We start from the raw sequence: 17,841 nt of genomic DNA, 5'->3' as shown, positions 1-17,841 counted from the left end.
GAGAAATGGCTTCAACCATGAAGTTGTCTTGTAGGAGTTTTTTAGAGGCGCATGAATAGGAGATAAGTTCTTTTAAAATATAAGTTAATGCTATTGTAATCAAAATATTAGTGCCAATGTATTTTATGATGTAGATCATCAAAGTCAATTTTAATTTTAGTTTCACATTTTAAGAAAGATGTTGACATTAGTGTTCCTCTGTGGGAGGAGACGACTATGATAGTAGATATAAGAGAAGACTTTGCTATGATCAGGTATTCAAAGAGCTGTCGTGCCAAAGAGGAAGCAATTTATTTTCATTCATCATTTATTTAACAAATATCTAAATGCTTTTTGTATGTTTGATGCTAGGGATATATAAATGAAAGCTATCCCCTTTTGGGAAGACAATCCGGTCAACAAAAAATAACAGTACCATGTATGAGTACTTTAATGGTCTATAGCAGGAGTGTGCAAACTACAGGCCACAGGCCAAGACCTGATGTTTTTACAAGCTAAGAATGGGGTTTCTTTTGCATTTTTAAAGGATTATAAAAACAAAAAAAGTGTATGTGACAGAGATCACATATGGGTAACAAAACCTACAATATTTACTACTTGGCCTTTTATAAAAATATTTGTGAATTCCTAGTCTAGAGGTTAAAATGAGAATATATATCTTATAAAAAAGTTGTTTTAGACTTGATATGAGAAAGAACTTGCCCTGACCAGTGTGGCTGAGGTAGGTGGACATTGTCCCGCAAGGTGAAAGGTTGCCACCCTTCATTTCCCAGTCAGGACATATGCCTGGGTTGCGGGTTCATCCCGGGTTGGGGCATGTGCAGCAGGCATCTGATCGATGATTCTCTCTCACACTGATCTTTCTCAAAACCCTTTCTCCCTCCCTTCCACTCTCTCTAAAAATAAATAAATCTTTTAAAAAATAAAGGACTTACTACAAGAGCCATTTATTAGTAGAAAGGCCATCTAACAAAAAAAGTGACCTTATGTCATGGCAAAATGTCAAGTAAAACCCTCTAATAAAAGAATTTCAGCATTTGGTAGATTGTGTGTCTGGCTTCTAAAATCTTTTGTAACGAAGTTTTATAACTGTCTTTTCTTTTACTATAGATAAAGCAGAATATTTTTGATTATTAGAGCAGATCCCTAAATCTGATGGCCAAGGAAATTTCATCATTGCTATTTTGTTATGCATGAGTATTAGTCATTGTAGGGTATATTAGTCTTACTAATGACAAATGTCATAATGAAAACTGGTGCCAAAATAGTTGGTTGTCTTAAAAAAGAGTGATCCAAACTATCAACAGTGTCCAAATGTGAGGAAACATGGGGGCCTTTGTTAAAAAAACCTTAATGATTCTTAGAGGGATGAAGAACTTTGGAAAGTTATGAAATCAAGGTTATGAAGGTTTATGCCTGAGTCTCAAAGCCAGGGCCAAAGAGGAAATACAAGTTAGTCCTTGGTGGTAAAGGTTTCTTATTTTTAATTAATTGGTTCAGTAAATAAGTAATACATTTATTTTGAATGCCTACTAAGTGTAGCAGGTATTTTGCTAGGCACCAAAGATAGAGCTGTGAATAAAGCTCACATGGAGTTTTCAATCTAGGTGGGAAGTGGACAGACCAAAAATTAAAACAAGAATATTATCATTGTGATAAAGGAAGGTGTACAGTTGTTACAGAAATTCTGACATCAAGAAAATAAACTGTAGCAACAGTATTATTACATGCAAATTGAAAGAACCATTTAGTTTTAGCAAAATACCACCCATCCAGTTAAATTAATATTAAATAACAGTTGGTTGTGGAGATTTTTTCTATTAATATTATTTGCATTGTAGTTGTGTAATTGCTATAAGGAATAAGGAGCTTATACCTATTTTATACATATTCAAGTGCATTCTCATAAGAATTATTTAAGCTGGCATTCAGAAATTCGCAAAGATTTTTTTTTCTCTTTAATAGTTCTCAAACGCTTTGGTCACAGGACTACTTTACACACTTTAAAGTTACTGAGGACTCTAAAGACCTTTTGTTTAATGTAGGTTATTGCTATTTTTCCATATTAGAAATTAAGACTCAGCAATTTAAAACAAGATTAACTCATTGAAATAACTATATTGCATTTAACATAAATTACATAGTTTTTTAGAATAATAGCTATACTTCAAAACCAAAACATTTAGAAGACTATCATTGCTTTACCTAAAAAAATTTGCATTGTCTGACTTAATAGAAAACAGGTAGTTTGTGATATCTGCTTCTGCATTCCATATCATACATACCACTTCTGGAAAATTCCACTATACCCTTGTGAGAGAATGAGAGTGAATAAGGCAGAAGATATCTTAATATTATTTTGAGTATAATTTTGACCCTAGGCACCTCCTGAGAATGTCTTAGGGATGCCAAGGAGCCCATGGACCACACTTTGATATAGGATGGAAAGAAACACTCAATGGTTAAGAGCACTTCCTAAAAATTAGTGTTTAGGTTCAGATCCTACTTTGGCTCTTATACTCTTTGAATGTGGACAGATTACTTTATATTCCTTAAGTTTTATAATCATGTTTTCTCACCTATAAGGCAAATATAATAATACTCATCCTTCAGAGTTGTCATGTGGATTAAGTGCTGTATGGTAGGTTTAGTGCTTAGCCCTTGACAGGTAGCTGTTGCTGCTGTTAATGTTACCATACTAAAGGTTGTAGAAACTTCCAGATGGCAGCATGTTTAGATTCTTTAAAGCATTATGCGAGTAAGGTAAACAGTTAATTTTTAGTATTTCCAACATTTTCATATTTGAAACTTTGCAGTCATACAAGACAGCTTTGCTTCTCCTGATTTGCCTTTGCTGACATGTTTGACACAAGACCAAGAGTTTGGGCCTGATTCCTTATTTCACCAAAGTGAATTAGATTTTGCGGCTCTGAGGTAGGATGATTTATTTTTTTATTTACATGTAACCTTTGTACTCTTTTGTGTTCTTAGTTGTTACTAATATTAATGACTTCAGCCTAAGGCGAGACTTTGGGGTAGGGGTTAGATAGCCTCAGCTTATACTCTGAAGGTAACGTGGCCCTGAGTTAAGTAAGACATGATGCATATCAATTTGGCATAGTAACATATGTATGTGTAAAGATGAGCCAGGTTACTGTAGTGTATTTAAAAACAACTTCTAATATATTCTAGCATTTCAGGCATATTTTAATTAGAAGGCACACTGAGTTTTTCTTTTAGTAAATCTCCTGCTTTGCTTCCCCATCACCCAACCTCATTTTGTAAAAAGCATTTATTTCATGGTCACTAACTTGTTTGGCACTCTTCATTTTGGTCAGCTGATATTGAATGAGCTTCATTTGATAGGTGTGAATATGAAGTAACAAGATTTTTCTAACTGATATGTCTAGATTAATAATTATTCTAAATTAATACCCTTTAGAATAGTCATAATGGGAGACAAGTCTGGAATTATCCAAGAATATAAGTTTTTCTCTTTTAGAACAAAAAAAAAAACCCAAACCTTAAATTAAAAACTGTAGGTGTTTACTGAGTAAAAACATCTGCTCTTCTGCTATGTATTACTTTAAAATTACTTTTATGAAAAGTGTTTTATAACAACAACCCACCAGTGATTACATTACATTGTATTTTGGGGGAGGGAGCATGGGAGGTACTCTTAAACCACGTAAGTGGTTTTCAAGAGCATAATAAGTAACTAGTAAAAGAACTAATGCAGGTTAAATGAATTTTAAATTATGTTAGGCGATAAATTAAACATTTTAAATAGTAAAGTTTGAATTTTTCATTTAAAGAATCATTTTTTTGCCAATATGAAATCACTCGTTTTTTGGCAATAATGGTGCAGAGTAGCCTGAGAAAATATCAGGGTCAACAGGATGGTAGTTCACCTTCTGTTTATAAAATATTTGCTTTCTTCAGTCATTAACCACTTTAAAGGAATTTGAAATTAGAACTTTGTTTTTCAACACACTTTTCAAATAATCTTGATATCAATGACATAATTTTGTATTTTTTATGTTGGTATTTTAAAAACTGTTTTAAATGTGTAACTTTTTTATTTTTAACTGTATATTTTCAGGGGAATTCCTGGTAAGTCTGAAGACACAGAATGGTTTTCTCGACCGTCAAAAGTGAGTGAGGCTTTATTCCAGGCAGCCTCAGAAGTAGCTTCAGACTTAGTTAACAGTCACTTTAGTGTATCCCAGCACACACTCACAGGGAGTACAGTTGTTGACTCTCAGAGCTCTTTTTTACATTCTGAGCAAGGAAACAAAGAAGAGACTATTTCATCTGATAGAGTTGATGAACCGAAAACCCCCAAAGACTCTGATAGTTATGATGCTCTTTGTTCATATATGCCATGGAAGATACAGGAAGTTACACAGGAGCCAGAAACCACTTTAGCTAATAAAGATCAACTTTCTTTTTCAACTTCATCTGATACAAGTGATGAATATGTAACCCCTAAAGAAAGTGGCAGTTTTGATGCTTGTTTATATGTGCAGTATTGGAAACAGGAAGCTTTACAACAGTCAGAAAAATATTTAATCTGTAAAGACCATGACTCTTGCTTGGATTCATCTGACACAGTTGATGAAAATAAAACTTCTGAGGGAAGTGGCAATTTTAGTGCCCCCTTTTCATGTATGCCATGGAGCAAACAGGGAGCTTCATACCGTCAAGAAACATGTGCAGTCAGTAAGGATCATGTTTCTTTTCCACATGAAGTAGCTCCTCATTTTAATAATAATATGTCATATTCTTTCTTGCATTGCTTGTTGGAAAGGAGAGGAAAAAGTGTTGCCTTGATGTCTGATAGTCATTATTTTGAGAGTATTTATTTAAGGGCTCCAGCTGAGAATGAGGTAAAAAAAAAACGAGTTTCTTTGGAGAGTTATGAAAGAAATGAAGAAGGTCTGGGGAAAGAATTATCTCAATGTTTTGAACTGAAGGAAAATAGTAATACTGTAGTATTTTCAGAGGTATGTCCCAGATCTTCAGAAATACAGTATATTGGGAATGTTGTAGTTCCTGATAATTCTGTAAAAGTTTCAGAAACACAAATACTCTCCAGGGAACATGACATCTCTAAGGTAGAGACTTCTGGTGATCCTCTTCAGACTATTACATTCACCTTGGATGAGACATCAGAGCAACTGTATATTCAAGAGGAAAGAAACCAAAAGGCAAGTGCTGCTTTTGGTGGGAAAAATGTTAATGCTACTGAGAATGTAGCCTTTGAGGCAGTTATTGCCTCTGTTGAGCCTTCCAAGAAAGAGAATACAGTAAATGAAATCCACCCTGACATCGATAAATCTTTAACAAATTATAGCCAAGATAGTGAACCAAAAAATTCAGATCTTTTCTTGTTAAATTACAATGATGCAAGCTCGCTCTTTGATAAATTTTGTCATCCACACTGTCAGTCTACTTCTGGGGTGCTTGAACCAGCAGCTTCAAAACCATTGTTGCATAAAACGAATGATGATGTTAGCTTCCTGTACTGGCATACTAACATAAAATCACTCCCCAGTGCTCCTCAGGAAATGTTCATTAGGCCACTTTCTTCTGCTTCTTTAAGTGAAAAATCTCACAGCCAGGTTTTTGGTCTTTGCAAAACACAAAGCCCTATATTTCAGTGTGATGTACACAATGAACCATTTCTTCCCATTGCAGAGAAGTCAGGATCTTCAAACATTATTTACCCACTGAAAGTATCGACTTCAGATTCTTTGTTTTTGCAAGATTTAAAGCAGCAAGCCTTTGAAGAAGTTGCAGATTCTTCAAACTATATTTTGGGTAAGAATGCAAATTCTAATCATGTCATTGAAGCTCCATTAGCAGCTATAGGAAGCAGGTTTTTAGCAAACTTGGTGGCATATGATGCAAAGTCACAAGGTGCTTTACCAATGATCAGTGATGCATCATTAATTGCCATTGGCCAGGAGACATTGCTGAAAGCTGATATAGGCCTAGGTGAAATTCCTCAGCCTATGGGAGCCAAGTCCAGTTTTACGATACATACAATTATGCAAAATGACTCCTATCTTGTAGAAGATCTGCAGGGGAAGTCTGAATCTGACATCGGTACTCTGGGTGATGATACTGAATGCTGTAGCCTAGATGAAAATGCTGTCGTATGCAATAAAAGATCTACTGAACTACAAAGAGAGGTGAGATACAGTAAGATGATAGTTGGGGAAAGCATGTTCTTTTCCAGTATCGTTTCAGGAAATGGCATTGTTATTTGTTTTTATTTTTTTCCTATTTCTCAGATGTGTGACCAAGGTGTCTTGACTGGTGAGTGCATTGAGCTAGCATGTTTAGAAAATTTGCTTGATGATCTAGAGATTTGTGACAGCTCCTTGCCCTGGCAGTCTGCTTTACAAGAACCATCCAAGGAAGAGAGCAGTTTTGAAGAGCCTGTAAGTTTATCCATTTGACATTTCTTATGGGGCAGTGAAAGAAATATTTTAGTTGAAAAATGGGGATAAAGGTGCCCATTTATGTCCTCTCATACCAACTTATGACTTGTAATCTGGTCTTTATCTGATATGTAGGGGTATGCTTTATCAATTTGTTAGAGATTGGCATAAAGGAAATGTTTGTATTTTGTAGACTGTAAGACTTAGTGAGCTCTGTGATGTCTTAGACAAAGCCATCCTTTGGCATGCCTCAGCCTTTCATCTTGAGGCATCCTAACTCTTCCAAGTTGTGCCAGCAAGAACCTTTGGGACAGGCCCTGGCCAGGAAGCTCAGTTGGTTAGAGCATCAGCATGATACACCAAGGTTTCAGGTTTGATCCCTGACCAGGGCGTGTGCAAGAATCAACTAATGAATGCACAAATAAGTGGAACAACAAATCAGCGTTTCTCTTTCTCTCTCTTCCTCTTTCTTTCTGAAATCAGTAAAAAAAAATTAAAAAATAAAGATCCTTTAAGGCAAAGTTAAAAAGAGTAGACTTGTTCACAGAGACATTGATACTTGCTTCTCCGCCGCCTCCTCCCCACCCCCACCCTTCAATGTACAAGCTTTGGAATAAGCCCTGGAAGTATTCAAGCATTTCTTTTTAGACACTCCTGAAGGATTTGACTTCAGAGGTAGCTTGAAATTTATAAGAACCTGTATTTCCCCAGGAAGGGATACTGAGGTGCTTACTATCCAAACTAGTCAGTGTCCCCAAAGGGAACTAACTAACCCCTTTCCACATGAGCAACATACTTTTGTGTAATTACATTCCCTTATCCTCTATATCATCATCATTGTGTGTGTACTAGAAGATTATAACTTTGAGGGTAATAACAATTCTGTTTTAGTGTTTCTTTTATACAAGGCTTCATTTTCCTGGGTCTTTGGATTCTTTGGCTTTAATGTCCCTCTGGTCCCATTGCTCATCTTCTTTTGTCTGATACTGTCAGCTCTCACCTGGGTCCCACTTCCTTATAATATATACTAATATCCTATATATTTTTGTATATTATCTGTAGATAATATATGTGCTCTAGTTAATGTTACTTTACTTTCCCTTCCCTGTTTCCAGGTATATGATTAGTATGGTATTAGAAAACTTCTAGTTACAGTTGCAACTATTAGACCTTTAGGTTCAGACAGTTGATAGGAGGAAATAACAAAGATATTGTGAACTTTTCCTCTTTATTTTTAATTTGTTGTGTTTAAAAAGGATTTTAATATGGAGAACTGTTAGGTTAGTTTTATTTTCTTCATTCTAAAGTAGGCATTGTTTAATTCTAATTTTCAGTCTAATAACTTTGGGGATGAAAGTGGTAATTTTGTGCTCAAATACTATGCTAAGTCTTACTTATAAACATCAATTTGTTTAGTCCTTTTGTCAATCCTGTTAGGTAGGACTGTTGGGAATTATTATCATCCCCATTTTTACAATTGACAGAGTTAAGGAACTTGCTCATGATCATTTAGTAGGTAGGATACTCTAACTTAAAACTAACCTTATTTGTACACTTAATCAGTATGCCATAAACTGCCTCCCTGTTTGGCTATTTCTCAGTGAAACCAAGACCAAGATTTTGCATTATTTTGGCAAGAGTATAGGTTTTGAAGTTAGTTTCTCTAAGGGTGAGGAACAAAATCTGATCAATTTTAAACTTAGTGTTTCTGTATTTTTGATAATACCACTTTTACAACTTGTATCAACTTTTTCATATAGATAAAATATATTTTTAAAAAGTGAAAATATATTCAGTTAATAGTGATGCATTGAGATTAACTCTGACCACAGTCCAAATTTTATTTGCCCTATGGTGAAAAGTCATATATGTTTATGTACTAACATAATCCAAAATGGTTACTAATTCCTTTTTTTATTTTTTATTTTTGTATTGATTTTAGAGAGAGGGGATGAGAGAGTGAAAAAGAGGTAAAGAAACATCAGTATATGAGATAGACATTGATCAGATGCCTCTTGCACACCCCCAGCTGGGGACCTGGCCTGCACCCCAGGCATGTGCCCTGACTGGGAATTGAACCAGTGACCTTTCAATTCATAGGCCAGCACTCAATCCACTGAGTTGCACCAACCAGGGCACTAATTCCTTTCTTAAGAAGGACTTGTTGGGATCTGATAAAACTTTAGGAACTCTTTTTCAGCATTTAGCCTTTACTTCACTATCAATTTATATTTCCCACTACTTTTGTTTCAAGAAATACGAATATTTTTGTTTTTTGGTAACCAATCACAGATACAGTTTTTTGATGCTTTTATTGTTCTTTTAAACATTTGTGGATTTCTTGAAAATGTTCCTGTTTTCTCTTCCCTCCTTTCCTCTTTTCTTTCCACAACACACCTCTTCCTGTTAAAAAATTCTTGCACCATAGCTTAAATTCTGCGGTGATCATACTATTAATAAGGACAAACCTCTGAGTAATAAAGCGCTTCTAGACCTCCTGTCCATAATTTTGTATACAGATAGATTTCCAGACCCGTACAACAATTAATAGAGTCTTCTCGGAATTGACCAAACAAAATAAGACCTGGATATAAATTTAGGAGGATTGAGAATATAATCTTAAGGAACTGGTATAACTGATTAGTACTTATTTTCATAAAAGTAAGGTTTGTACTTGTAATTTAACAGATGAAATCTAAAATTAATCTTTTTTTAAATCTCTTTTCATAGGTAGGTCATTCTAATACGGATGTTAATCAATCTTTTTCATCTGTGTTGCCTCCATTTGTTCCTCATGAGCCAAATAGAGAGTTGGAGTATCACTCTTCAGATCTCAGAATGTTGAGGGTGTCTCCTGAGATTGTGCCAAAGACTCTCAAACATTTATCAGGTACGTAGACAAGGAGATACTGTGTCCTTATGGCTAGCTTGTTAAAAATATCTTGCTGTGGCTGATTTTTTTTTTTTTTTGAACTCCTGCAATAATGTTAACTTTTGATTAAGTGTATTTATAAATGCCCAGGTCCCTTTTATTAGATGAACCATTTGATTTTTCATCACATTCTTGATGACAGTGTTTAGAACTGAATTACATGGAGAATTCTAAGTTAGATTCAGTTTGTTTCTGTATTCCTTTCTGTGATTTGAAGGGAAAAAATTAATAGAGCACAAGAGAGGATAAGAGTAGATACAAAATAAGTTTGTAGAGAGGAAATTGAGAGCTCAGTTTTGAAGCAAAAAGCAAGATTATCTGCTGTGGAGGTGGGGACTGGTGGAGGTGCTAGGGGCTTGGAGGAGAGTGGCTTGGTGAAGGCTCAGAATTTATGTTGAAGTGAGTAGGAGATGGAGCTGACTAAGGATGAGCAAAAGGGTTGGCAGGTAGTTCTGAGAAGTCAGCTGAGACTAGAAATGATTTTATAATGTTGTCAGCCTATATAGTATCTCTAATTTGCCTCTACTAAAACTCAAGAATGGAGAAGATGAATTACAGGAATGATCCTTGGTTGGGAAATTCAGGTGTGGTGGAAAGGTAACAGTGGAAGGGAATCAGTGAGAGAAGAGTTGATCAGCTAGCATAGGAAAAGAAAACAAGTCAGGAGTTGTTAGTCTGGGAGAAAATAAAGGAACAGCGATTATTTATGAAGTTGAATACATGAGGTGGGCATAAGTTACTGAGAGAGCCAGAAGAACGTGTAATTTTGATCGGAGTGAGTTAGTACATTTAAATGTGAATCAGTTTGAAGATTCATTGCTTGGCCCTGAGGGGATTGGATAGTAGAAGTTGAATAAAGATCACTGGGGTAAAGTAAATTGAGAGTTTTGAGGCTAGGTTATTGGATTGATTATGTTTAAATATTTTACAATTTTGGGGGAGATTTAGGGTTTAGGGAAAGCCTGTGTACCAGACCTTGAAGTCTTAAAAGTGAGTGGGAGCAACTGGGAGTTGCAAGAACATGATAGATTGAGGATGGTATTGAAGCTTTGTGTGGCCTAAGCCAAAGAAAGGTGGCTTTATTTTTACATTTTTTGGTTTTTTGAGGAAGATAGAAAATATTGGCAAAAAAATCATTGTGAGCGGTAGTTAAATGTCAACTTCCATCTCTCCTTGTTTCTAGAGTCATGGTATAGGGAAGAGGACTGCATAGACAATAATATTATCAAGAGGGAATTCAAGTGTTTTTTAAAGACAAAAAATTGGAGAGTATTCCCTGAAAAAAATGAGAAAGGTTGAAATAAGAAATAACAGAATGGTTTCCAAGAGCACAGGGGAGGAAGGAGTAAATAGTGGGAGGAGTCAAGGTAAGAAGAACAGCAGGAATAGACTATGGGGACAAGAGACTGGTAATGTTTACATTTTGTCTGGGCCAGTAATTTCAGTGATAAGCATAGTTGAAATATGTGGCCTCAAATATGCTAACTTTATCAGAGGTAATTTTGATGTCAGAACTGAGAGTCGCGGCTCATACCTGGTCTAGTCGTAGAAATGAAATGAAGACTTCCATAGGATTTGAGAAGGGCATCATATCTAAAACTCTTTTTATGGTTTTCTTTTACAAATTATAGCACACCTTGGTAAAGAATTCTCAGATTGCAGTTCACCTTCCCCTCTCCACCTTATTTCCTTTGAAATTGTCCTCAAGTTCTCGTGTATTTTTTTGTTTTTTGTTTGTTTGTTTGTTTGTTTTCTCTTTGCAATTCAGTTTGGGAAGCTTCTGTTGACCTAACTTAAAGCTCACTGATTCATTCCTCAGCATGTGCAGCCTACTGATGAGCCCATCAAAGTCGCCTCTCATTTGTTACAGTGTTTTTGATTTCTGTCATTTCCTTTTGATTCTTTCTTACAGTTTTTATCTTTCTGTTTATATTTCTCATCTTTTCTTGCACATTGTCCACTTTTTCCATTAGAGCTGTCAGCATATTTAATCGTAGTTGCTTTCTTTCTTTTTTTTTTTTTTTTTTTAAATCCTCACTAAAGGATATGCTTATTGACTTTACAGAGAAGGGAATGAGGGAGGGGGGAAGGAGAGGGCAAGAAACACTGATGTGAGAGAGTAACATCAATCAGTTGCCTCTCAAAAATGCCCTAACTGGGGACTAAACCCACAGGCTAGGCATGTGTCCCAATCAGGAATTGAACCCATGTCTTTTCTGTTTCTGGGATGACACTCCAACCAACTGAGCCACACCAGCCAGGGCTAATCATAGTTAACTTTAAACAGCTGGTCTGATAATTCCAAACTGTCAGGTTCTGTTGCTTGCTTTGTCTCCTAAGAATGTTTTTTGACTTTTAACATGCCTTGTAATTTTTTTGTTGAACATTGGACATGATGAATTAAGTAAAAATACTGAGGCAAATAGGCTTTTGGTGTGAGATTTTAAGTTTATTTGGCCAGGAGTTAGTCTGTATTATTATTAGCTATAACTGTGGTGTCAGAAACTAAAATTTCCTCTGGTGCCCTTGTTTTATCTCCCATGTTGTCTTTTGGTTTCCCTTGAGAACCCTTCTTAAACAGAGTCTGAGGCTTGCTTGCATTCTTTCATCTGTAATCTCCTATTTATACAGGAGCCCTATTGATGTAGAGTTCCTATGTGAAGGGGAGAGATTGCATTATAACAACCCAGTGATTAGGTCTCAGTCTTTTGGTGAGTCACTTTTCTTAGGCTCTTACTTTTGCAAGTGCTTCTCAGCATTTTCCCCTTCTTAAGTGAAACAGGAAGGCCTAGAGTTTGATGTTTCCCTTCTCCCAGATTGGTTAGGCCCTGATAAAAGCAAGTCAGTTAGGCTCTGGTAATTTAGTTTTTCTTGAGGTCAGGCTATTGTTACAGAGACCAGAGCTTTGGGATTTTTAAAGTGGTTACTTCCCAACACCCGCCCAGTCCCGCCCCATAACCATAAGGGTATTTTTGTCCCATCACAATCCTGACAGCCTTGTGGGTCTCTGGCAAATAAAACTCATGAAAATGGGGTTCCTCTTTAAGGCTGGGCCCCAGGAGTTTTTAATCTCTAACATGAATTCATGTTTAGCCTTCAGCAGTTTGCCAGTTCCAGTTTTTTCCTACCAATTCCTGGTTCCACAGGCTTCTGTTCCACATAGTTTCTGAATCTCTGTGTTTGCCTGTCTCTACAGTTTTCAGGGTGGTGGTTTACCTTGTAAACTTAGTTTTCTGATGGGCCCAGAAAGAGTTGTTGATTTTCGGTTTGGTCAACTCTTGTGAGAAGAGAATGACTTCTAAGCTCTTTTACACGTTGGATAAGAAAAATCTCTTTTTAAAAATGTATTCAGATAGATGATACAGACAACTAAGCTAGAGCTTTGGAAGGCAATAATTATATTTAGAATGAAAATTTAAACCATTAGCTTTTTAAAAAATCTTAACTGAGATATAATTCACATACCATACAATTCACTCATTTAAATTGCACAATTCACTGAGTTATAGAAACATCACTACACTCTAATTTTAGAACATTTTATACACCTAGGGAAACTCTGTACCTGTTAGCAATTGCTCCCTATTCTACACCTCCCTGAGGACTCCCAGTCCTAGGCAGTACTAATCCACTCTGTAAATTTGCTTATTCTGGGCATTTTTGTATAAAGGAAATCATATAATATGTGATTTTTTTGTGACTGGCTCCTTTCACTGAGCATGTTTCTAAGAGTTATCCATGTTACTAGTGTGCCTCAGTGACCATTATTTTTTATTGCCAAATTATAGTCCATTTTGTTGATAAGTCACATTTTGTTCATACATTCATCAGTTGATGGTTATTTGGGTCGTTTCCACTTTTTGGCTGTTATGAATAATGCTGCTATGAACATCCATGACATGGTTTGTGTATATGTATATTTTCTTTTCTCTTTGCTGCATATTTAGGAGTGGAATTGCTGGTTTATGGTAACAATCTAACATTTTGAAGAACTTCTAAACTCTTTTCCGAAGAGTGTGTACCATATTACATTCCCACCTGCAGTACAAGAGTTCCAATTTCATCACATCCTCAACAACACTTGTTATTGTCTGTCTTTTTGATTATAGCCATTCTGGTGTGTGTGATGTAGTACTTTGTGGTTTTGATTTATATTTTCCTAATAGCTAATGACATTGAGCATCTTTTTATGTTTACTGGCCATTTGTGTATCTTCTTTGTAGAAATGTCAACTCATATCCTGTCACTTTATAATTGGGTTATTTTTCATTTTATTATTGAGTTGTAAAGGTTCTTTACTGTCGTTACAACTCCATCATATATATTATTTGCAAAAATTTTCTTCTACTCTGTGGGTTGTCTATTTATTTACTTGGTGGTATTGATTACAGCACAAAGTTTTTATTTTGATGAAGTCACTTTATCTGTTTTCTTTTATAGAAATTTAATATTTTTAGTGGTAAAAAACACATAAAATTTACTGTCTTAACCATTTTTAATTATACAGTTCAGTATCAAATATGTTCACATTGTTGTGCAAATACTGCCGACATCCATCTTTTGTCTTCTAAAACTGAAACTCTGTACCTAGTAAATAGTAACTCCCATTCTTCCCTACCCCAGTCTATTCTACTTTTTGTTTCAATGAATTTGAATACAGTATTTGTCTTTTGTGACTGGCTTATTTGACTTAAAGAAATGTCTTCAATATTTGTCCATATTGTAGCAGGTGTCAGATTGCATGGAAACTGTATAGTAGTTTTGGGAGTATTGCCATCTTAATAAATTGAAATATTTTGATCTATAAACATGGGATGACTTTCCATTTATTTAATAGTTCTTTTTTTTCTTTTAACAACATTGTGTACTTTTTAGTGTACAAGTCTTGCTCTTTGTTAATTCTAAATATTTTATTTTATTATTTTTATTGTTCTGTTACAGTTGTCCCAATCTTCCCTGCCCCTCCCATTCTCCCACTCCCATAGCCAGTCCCCACCCTGTTGCCATGTCAATGCATCATTTATACCTGTTCTTTGACTAAACCCTTCTCCTTTTCCCCCTTATCCCCCTTCCCCCTCCCCTCTGGTCACTGTCAGTCTGTTCCTGTTTTCATGCCTCTGGTTCTATTTTGCTCATTTGTTTGTTTTGTTCATTAGATTCCTCTTATAGGTGAGACCATATGTTATTTGTCTTTCGCTTCCAGGCTTGTTTTACTTAGCATAATACTCTCCAGTTCCATCCATGCTGTCATTAAAGGTAGGAGTTCTGGAGTACTTTCTTTTGCTGCGTAGTACTCCGTTGTGTAACTGTACCACAGTTCTTCGAAGGTCCACTCATTTATGGATGTGCACTTAGGCTGTTTCCAGCACTTGGCTGTTATAAATTGCACTGCTATGAACATAGGGTGCATAGGTTCTTTTGAATTAGTGTTTCAGGATTTTAATCTTTTGGTGTTAATGTAAAATGAAATTTTTTAAAATTTCACTTTTGGAAGATTTTTTTGCCAGTGTGTAGAATACAGCTGGCTTTTATGTGTTAATCTTGTAGCCTACAACCTTGCTTAACTATTTGTTTATTACTGCCTAATAATTTTTCTGTGGATTTCTTACAGTTTTTCTATACAAGACCATGTAATCTGCATACAGAAATAGTCTTTTTCCTTTCCAATATGGATGCCTTTCATATATTTCATTTCCCCAATTGCCATAATTAGAACTTCCAATACAGTGTTGCAAAGAAGTACCAAAACAGACATCTTTTGTCTTGTCCTGGTTTTTGTGGGAATGTATCAAGTCCTTTAACATTAAGTATGTTAGCTATGATATTTTTATAGATGCTCTTTACCAGATTGAGAAGTTTTATTTGTAGTTTTTAGAGTATATTTATTATGTAAGAGTGTTAGATTTTGTCGAGTGTTTTTCTGAGTTTTTTATGATTACCTGATAGTTTTTGTCCTTTATTCTAATCATATGTTGAATTATTAATTTTCATATGTTGAGCTAACTAACCTTGCCTTGTTGGTTATATATGCCGCTTGGTTATGGTGTATAATCCTTATTTTATGTCTCTGGGTTCTTTTTGCTAGTAATAGTTTTTGAGGAATTTTTAGTTTATAGTTGTAATAGATACTGGTGTTTAGATTTCTTGTGATTTGTTGTTGTTGCAGGGTTTTGGGCCCAGGGTAATACTAGTGTCTTAAGTTGAGTTGGGAAATACTCTCCTCTTCTAGTTTTTGGAAGAGTTTGTAAAGGATTGGTATAAGTTTTACTAATTTCATCTGTTTATCTGCTATAAGTCTATTGAAAGTTTTTATTTTTCATGAATTATCTTTCACAATTTGTATCTTCCATGGAATTTGTTTATTCCAGATGGGTTAATTTGTTGGCATATAGCTGCTCATGGTATTATCATACAATCCTTTTTATTTTGTGAGTTTGATAGTGATGCCTCCTCTTCATTATAGATTTTAGTAATTGGAGAGTTCTCCCTTATTTTGTGTGAGTTTTAAGTCTCTATTTCATTTATTTCCATTTTAGCTTTTATTATTTTCATGCTGTCATTTGCTTCAGTTTCAGTTTGCTTTTTACTGTTTCTTAAGGTACAGTGTTAAGTTACTGATTTTTCTTTTTAATGTAGGTGTTTATACATCGATAAATTTCTAAGCACTGCTTTACCTGCATGCCATGTTTTGTTTTGTTATGCTTTTGTTTTAATTCATCTGAAATATTGCATGATTTCCACTGTAATATTTTGTTGTCGTTGAACCCTTAGTTATCTGAGAGTGTATTGCTTAATTTCACATAATTACGAATTTCCTTTTATTGTAATCTCATATGATACTGTTTTTGGGGAGAATACATGCTTTGTATGATTTCAGGTTTTAAATTTTATTGAGGCTTGTTTTATGTCTTAGCACATAGTTCATCCTGTAGAATGTACAGTTTGCACTTGAGAAGAATGTGCATTCTGCCGTTGTTAGGTGGTGTGTTCTAAACATACATGGTAGTTCTAATCAATTTATAGTGTTCCCGTATTCTGTATACTTGTTGGTCTTCTGCCTAGTTGTTTTCTCCATTTTTGAAAGTAAGGTATTGAAGTCTCCAACTATTGTTGTTTGCCTTTTTTGCCGTTATTTTCTGCCAGAGTTGCATCACACATTTTGAAATATAATATTAAGCACACTTACATTTATATATTATAACTTACAATGTTATATTCCTGATGAGTTAACTTTTTTGTGATTATGAATTGACCTTTAATTCTAGTAACTTCCTTTATCTTAAAAGTTTTATTTTGCTTGCTCTAGCTCTTATGGTTGCTGTTTGTATGACATATCTTTTTTAAAAATCCCTTTACTTTCAACCTATTTATATTTTTGAGTCTAAAGTAATCTTTTGTAAATAGCTTCTAGTTGAATCTTTTTCTAATGCAGACTGATAATCTCTGCCTTTTGATGTGATTGTTTAATCCGTTCATATTTAATCTCATTGATAAGATTGGGTTTACATTTTCTGGTTTCCTTTTTGTTTTCCATATTCTTCATGTCTTTTTTGTTCTTCTGTTCATACTTTAATGCCTTTTATTACATTACGTGAATATTTTCTAGTGTGACATTTTAAGTTCTTTAATGATATTCCAGTTATTTATTAAAGTCATTTTCTTAGTGGTTGCTCTAGCAGTGGTGTCCAACCTTTTGGCATCTCTGGGTCACATTGAAAGGGGAAGATGTGTCTTGGGCCACACATCAAATACAACTTTTTTTTCCTCATCAGGTACAAACATTAATGGTACCTGATGAGGAAAAAAAAGGTTTTAAGTAAACTTATGATTATGTGTTGGGCCGCATTCATAGCCATCCTGGGCTGCATGTAGCCCGAGGGTCAAGGGTTAAGACCCCTGTTAGGGTTTACAGAATTCATCAGAATGTACTCCTGATTTGTTCTAAATTTATTCTAATGTGATACAAGAGGTTATTTCTGTATAGCTCTATTCCCTCTTTGTTTTTTGGTATAATTATTGTTATACATATTCCACCTATATGTGTTATAAACAATAATACATTATTTATATAATTTTAATTATTTTAAGGGAATTGAGAGAAGGAAAACAAGTATTTATTTATAGTTTGTTATAGTAATCTTCCAATTTACCATTTCTTATTCTCTTTGTTTCTGTGGATTTGTTACTATATAGTATCACTTTTTTACTCCACTCTAGCTTTGCTCTCACCTGCCTCCTTTTGATGTTATCATCAACTATGTTAACTTTGCTATATGTTATAGGCCTAATATACAATTGTGTGTATATTGCTTTATGTAAAAGTGCTTTAAAAATCAGTGAAGAGAAGATAGGAAAAGAAATATGAAAGTATGCTATCTTTTTGTAGTTACCTACATAATTATTTTTACTATCGTTACTTGTTTTGTTATGCAACTTCAATTACTGTTTGGTGTCACTTGC

At 34.8% G+C, this 17,841-nt stretch overlaps 1 protein-coding gene across 1 annotated transcript in view; it reads left to right on the top strand.

Moving 5' to 3' along the window:
- ALMS1 (ALMS1 centrosome and basal body associated protein) overlaps positions 1 to 17,841 on the top strand; it is a 215,885-nt gene that overhangs the window by 29,876 nt on the left and 168,168 nt on the right. Inside the window, exons 4-7 of the mRNA XM_054593521.1 lie at positions 2,817 to 2,934; positions 4,103 to 6,197; positions 6,300 to 6,449; positions 9,180 to 9,339. Coding sequence (XP_054449496.1) covers positions 2,817 to 2,934; positions 4,103 to 6,197; positions 6,300 to 6,449; positions 9,180 to 9,339 — 2,523 coding nt within the window. The remainder of the gene's footprint in view (positions 1 to 2,816; positions 2,935 to 4,102; positions 6,198 to 6,299; positions 6,450 to 9,179; positions 9,340 to 17,841) is intronic.

This window comes from Pteronotus mesoamericanus, unplaced genomic scaffold (assembly GCF_021234165.1).
Source record: "Pteronotus mesoamericanus isolate MK-2021 breed Mesoamerican mustached bat unplaced genomic scaffold, CSHL_Meso_final scaffold_45, whole genome shotgun sequence".
Lineage (NCBI taxonomy): Eukaryota > Metazoa > Chordata > Mammalia > Chiroptera > Mormoopidae > Pteronotus > Pteronotus mesoamericanus.
Note: the sequence above shows the minus strand (reverse complement) of the source record. Positions and strands in the feature narration are given on the sequence as shown.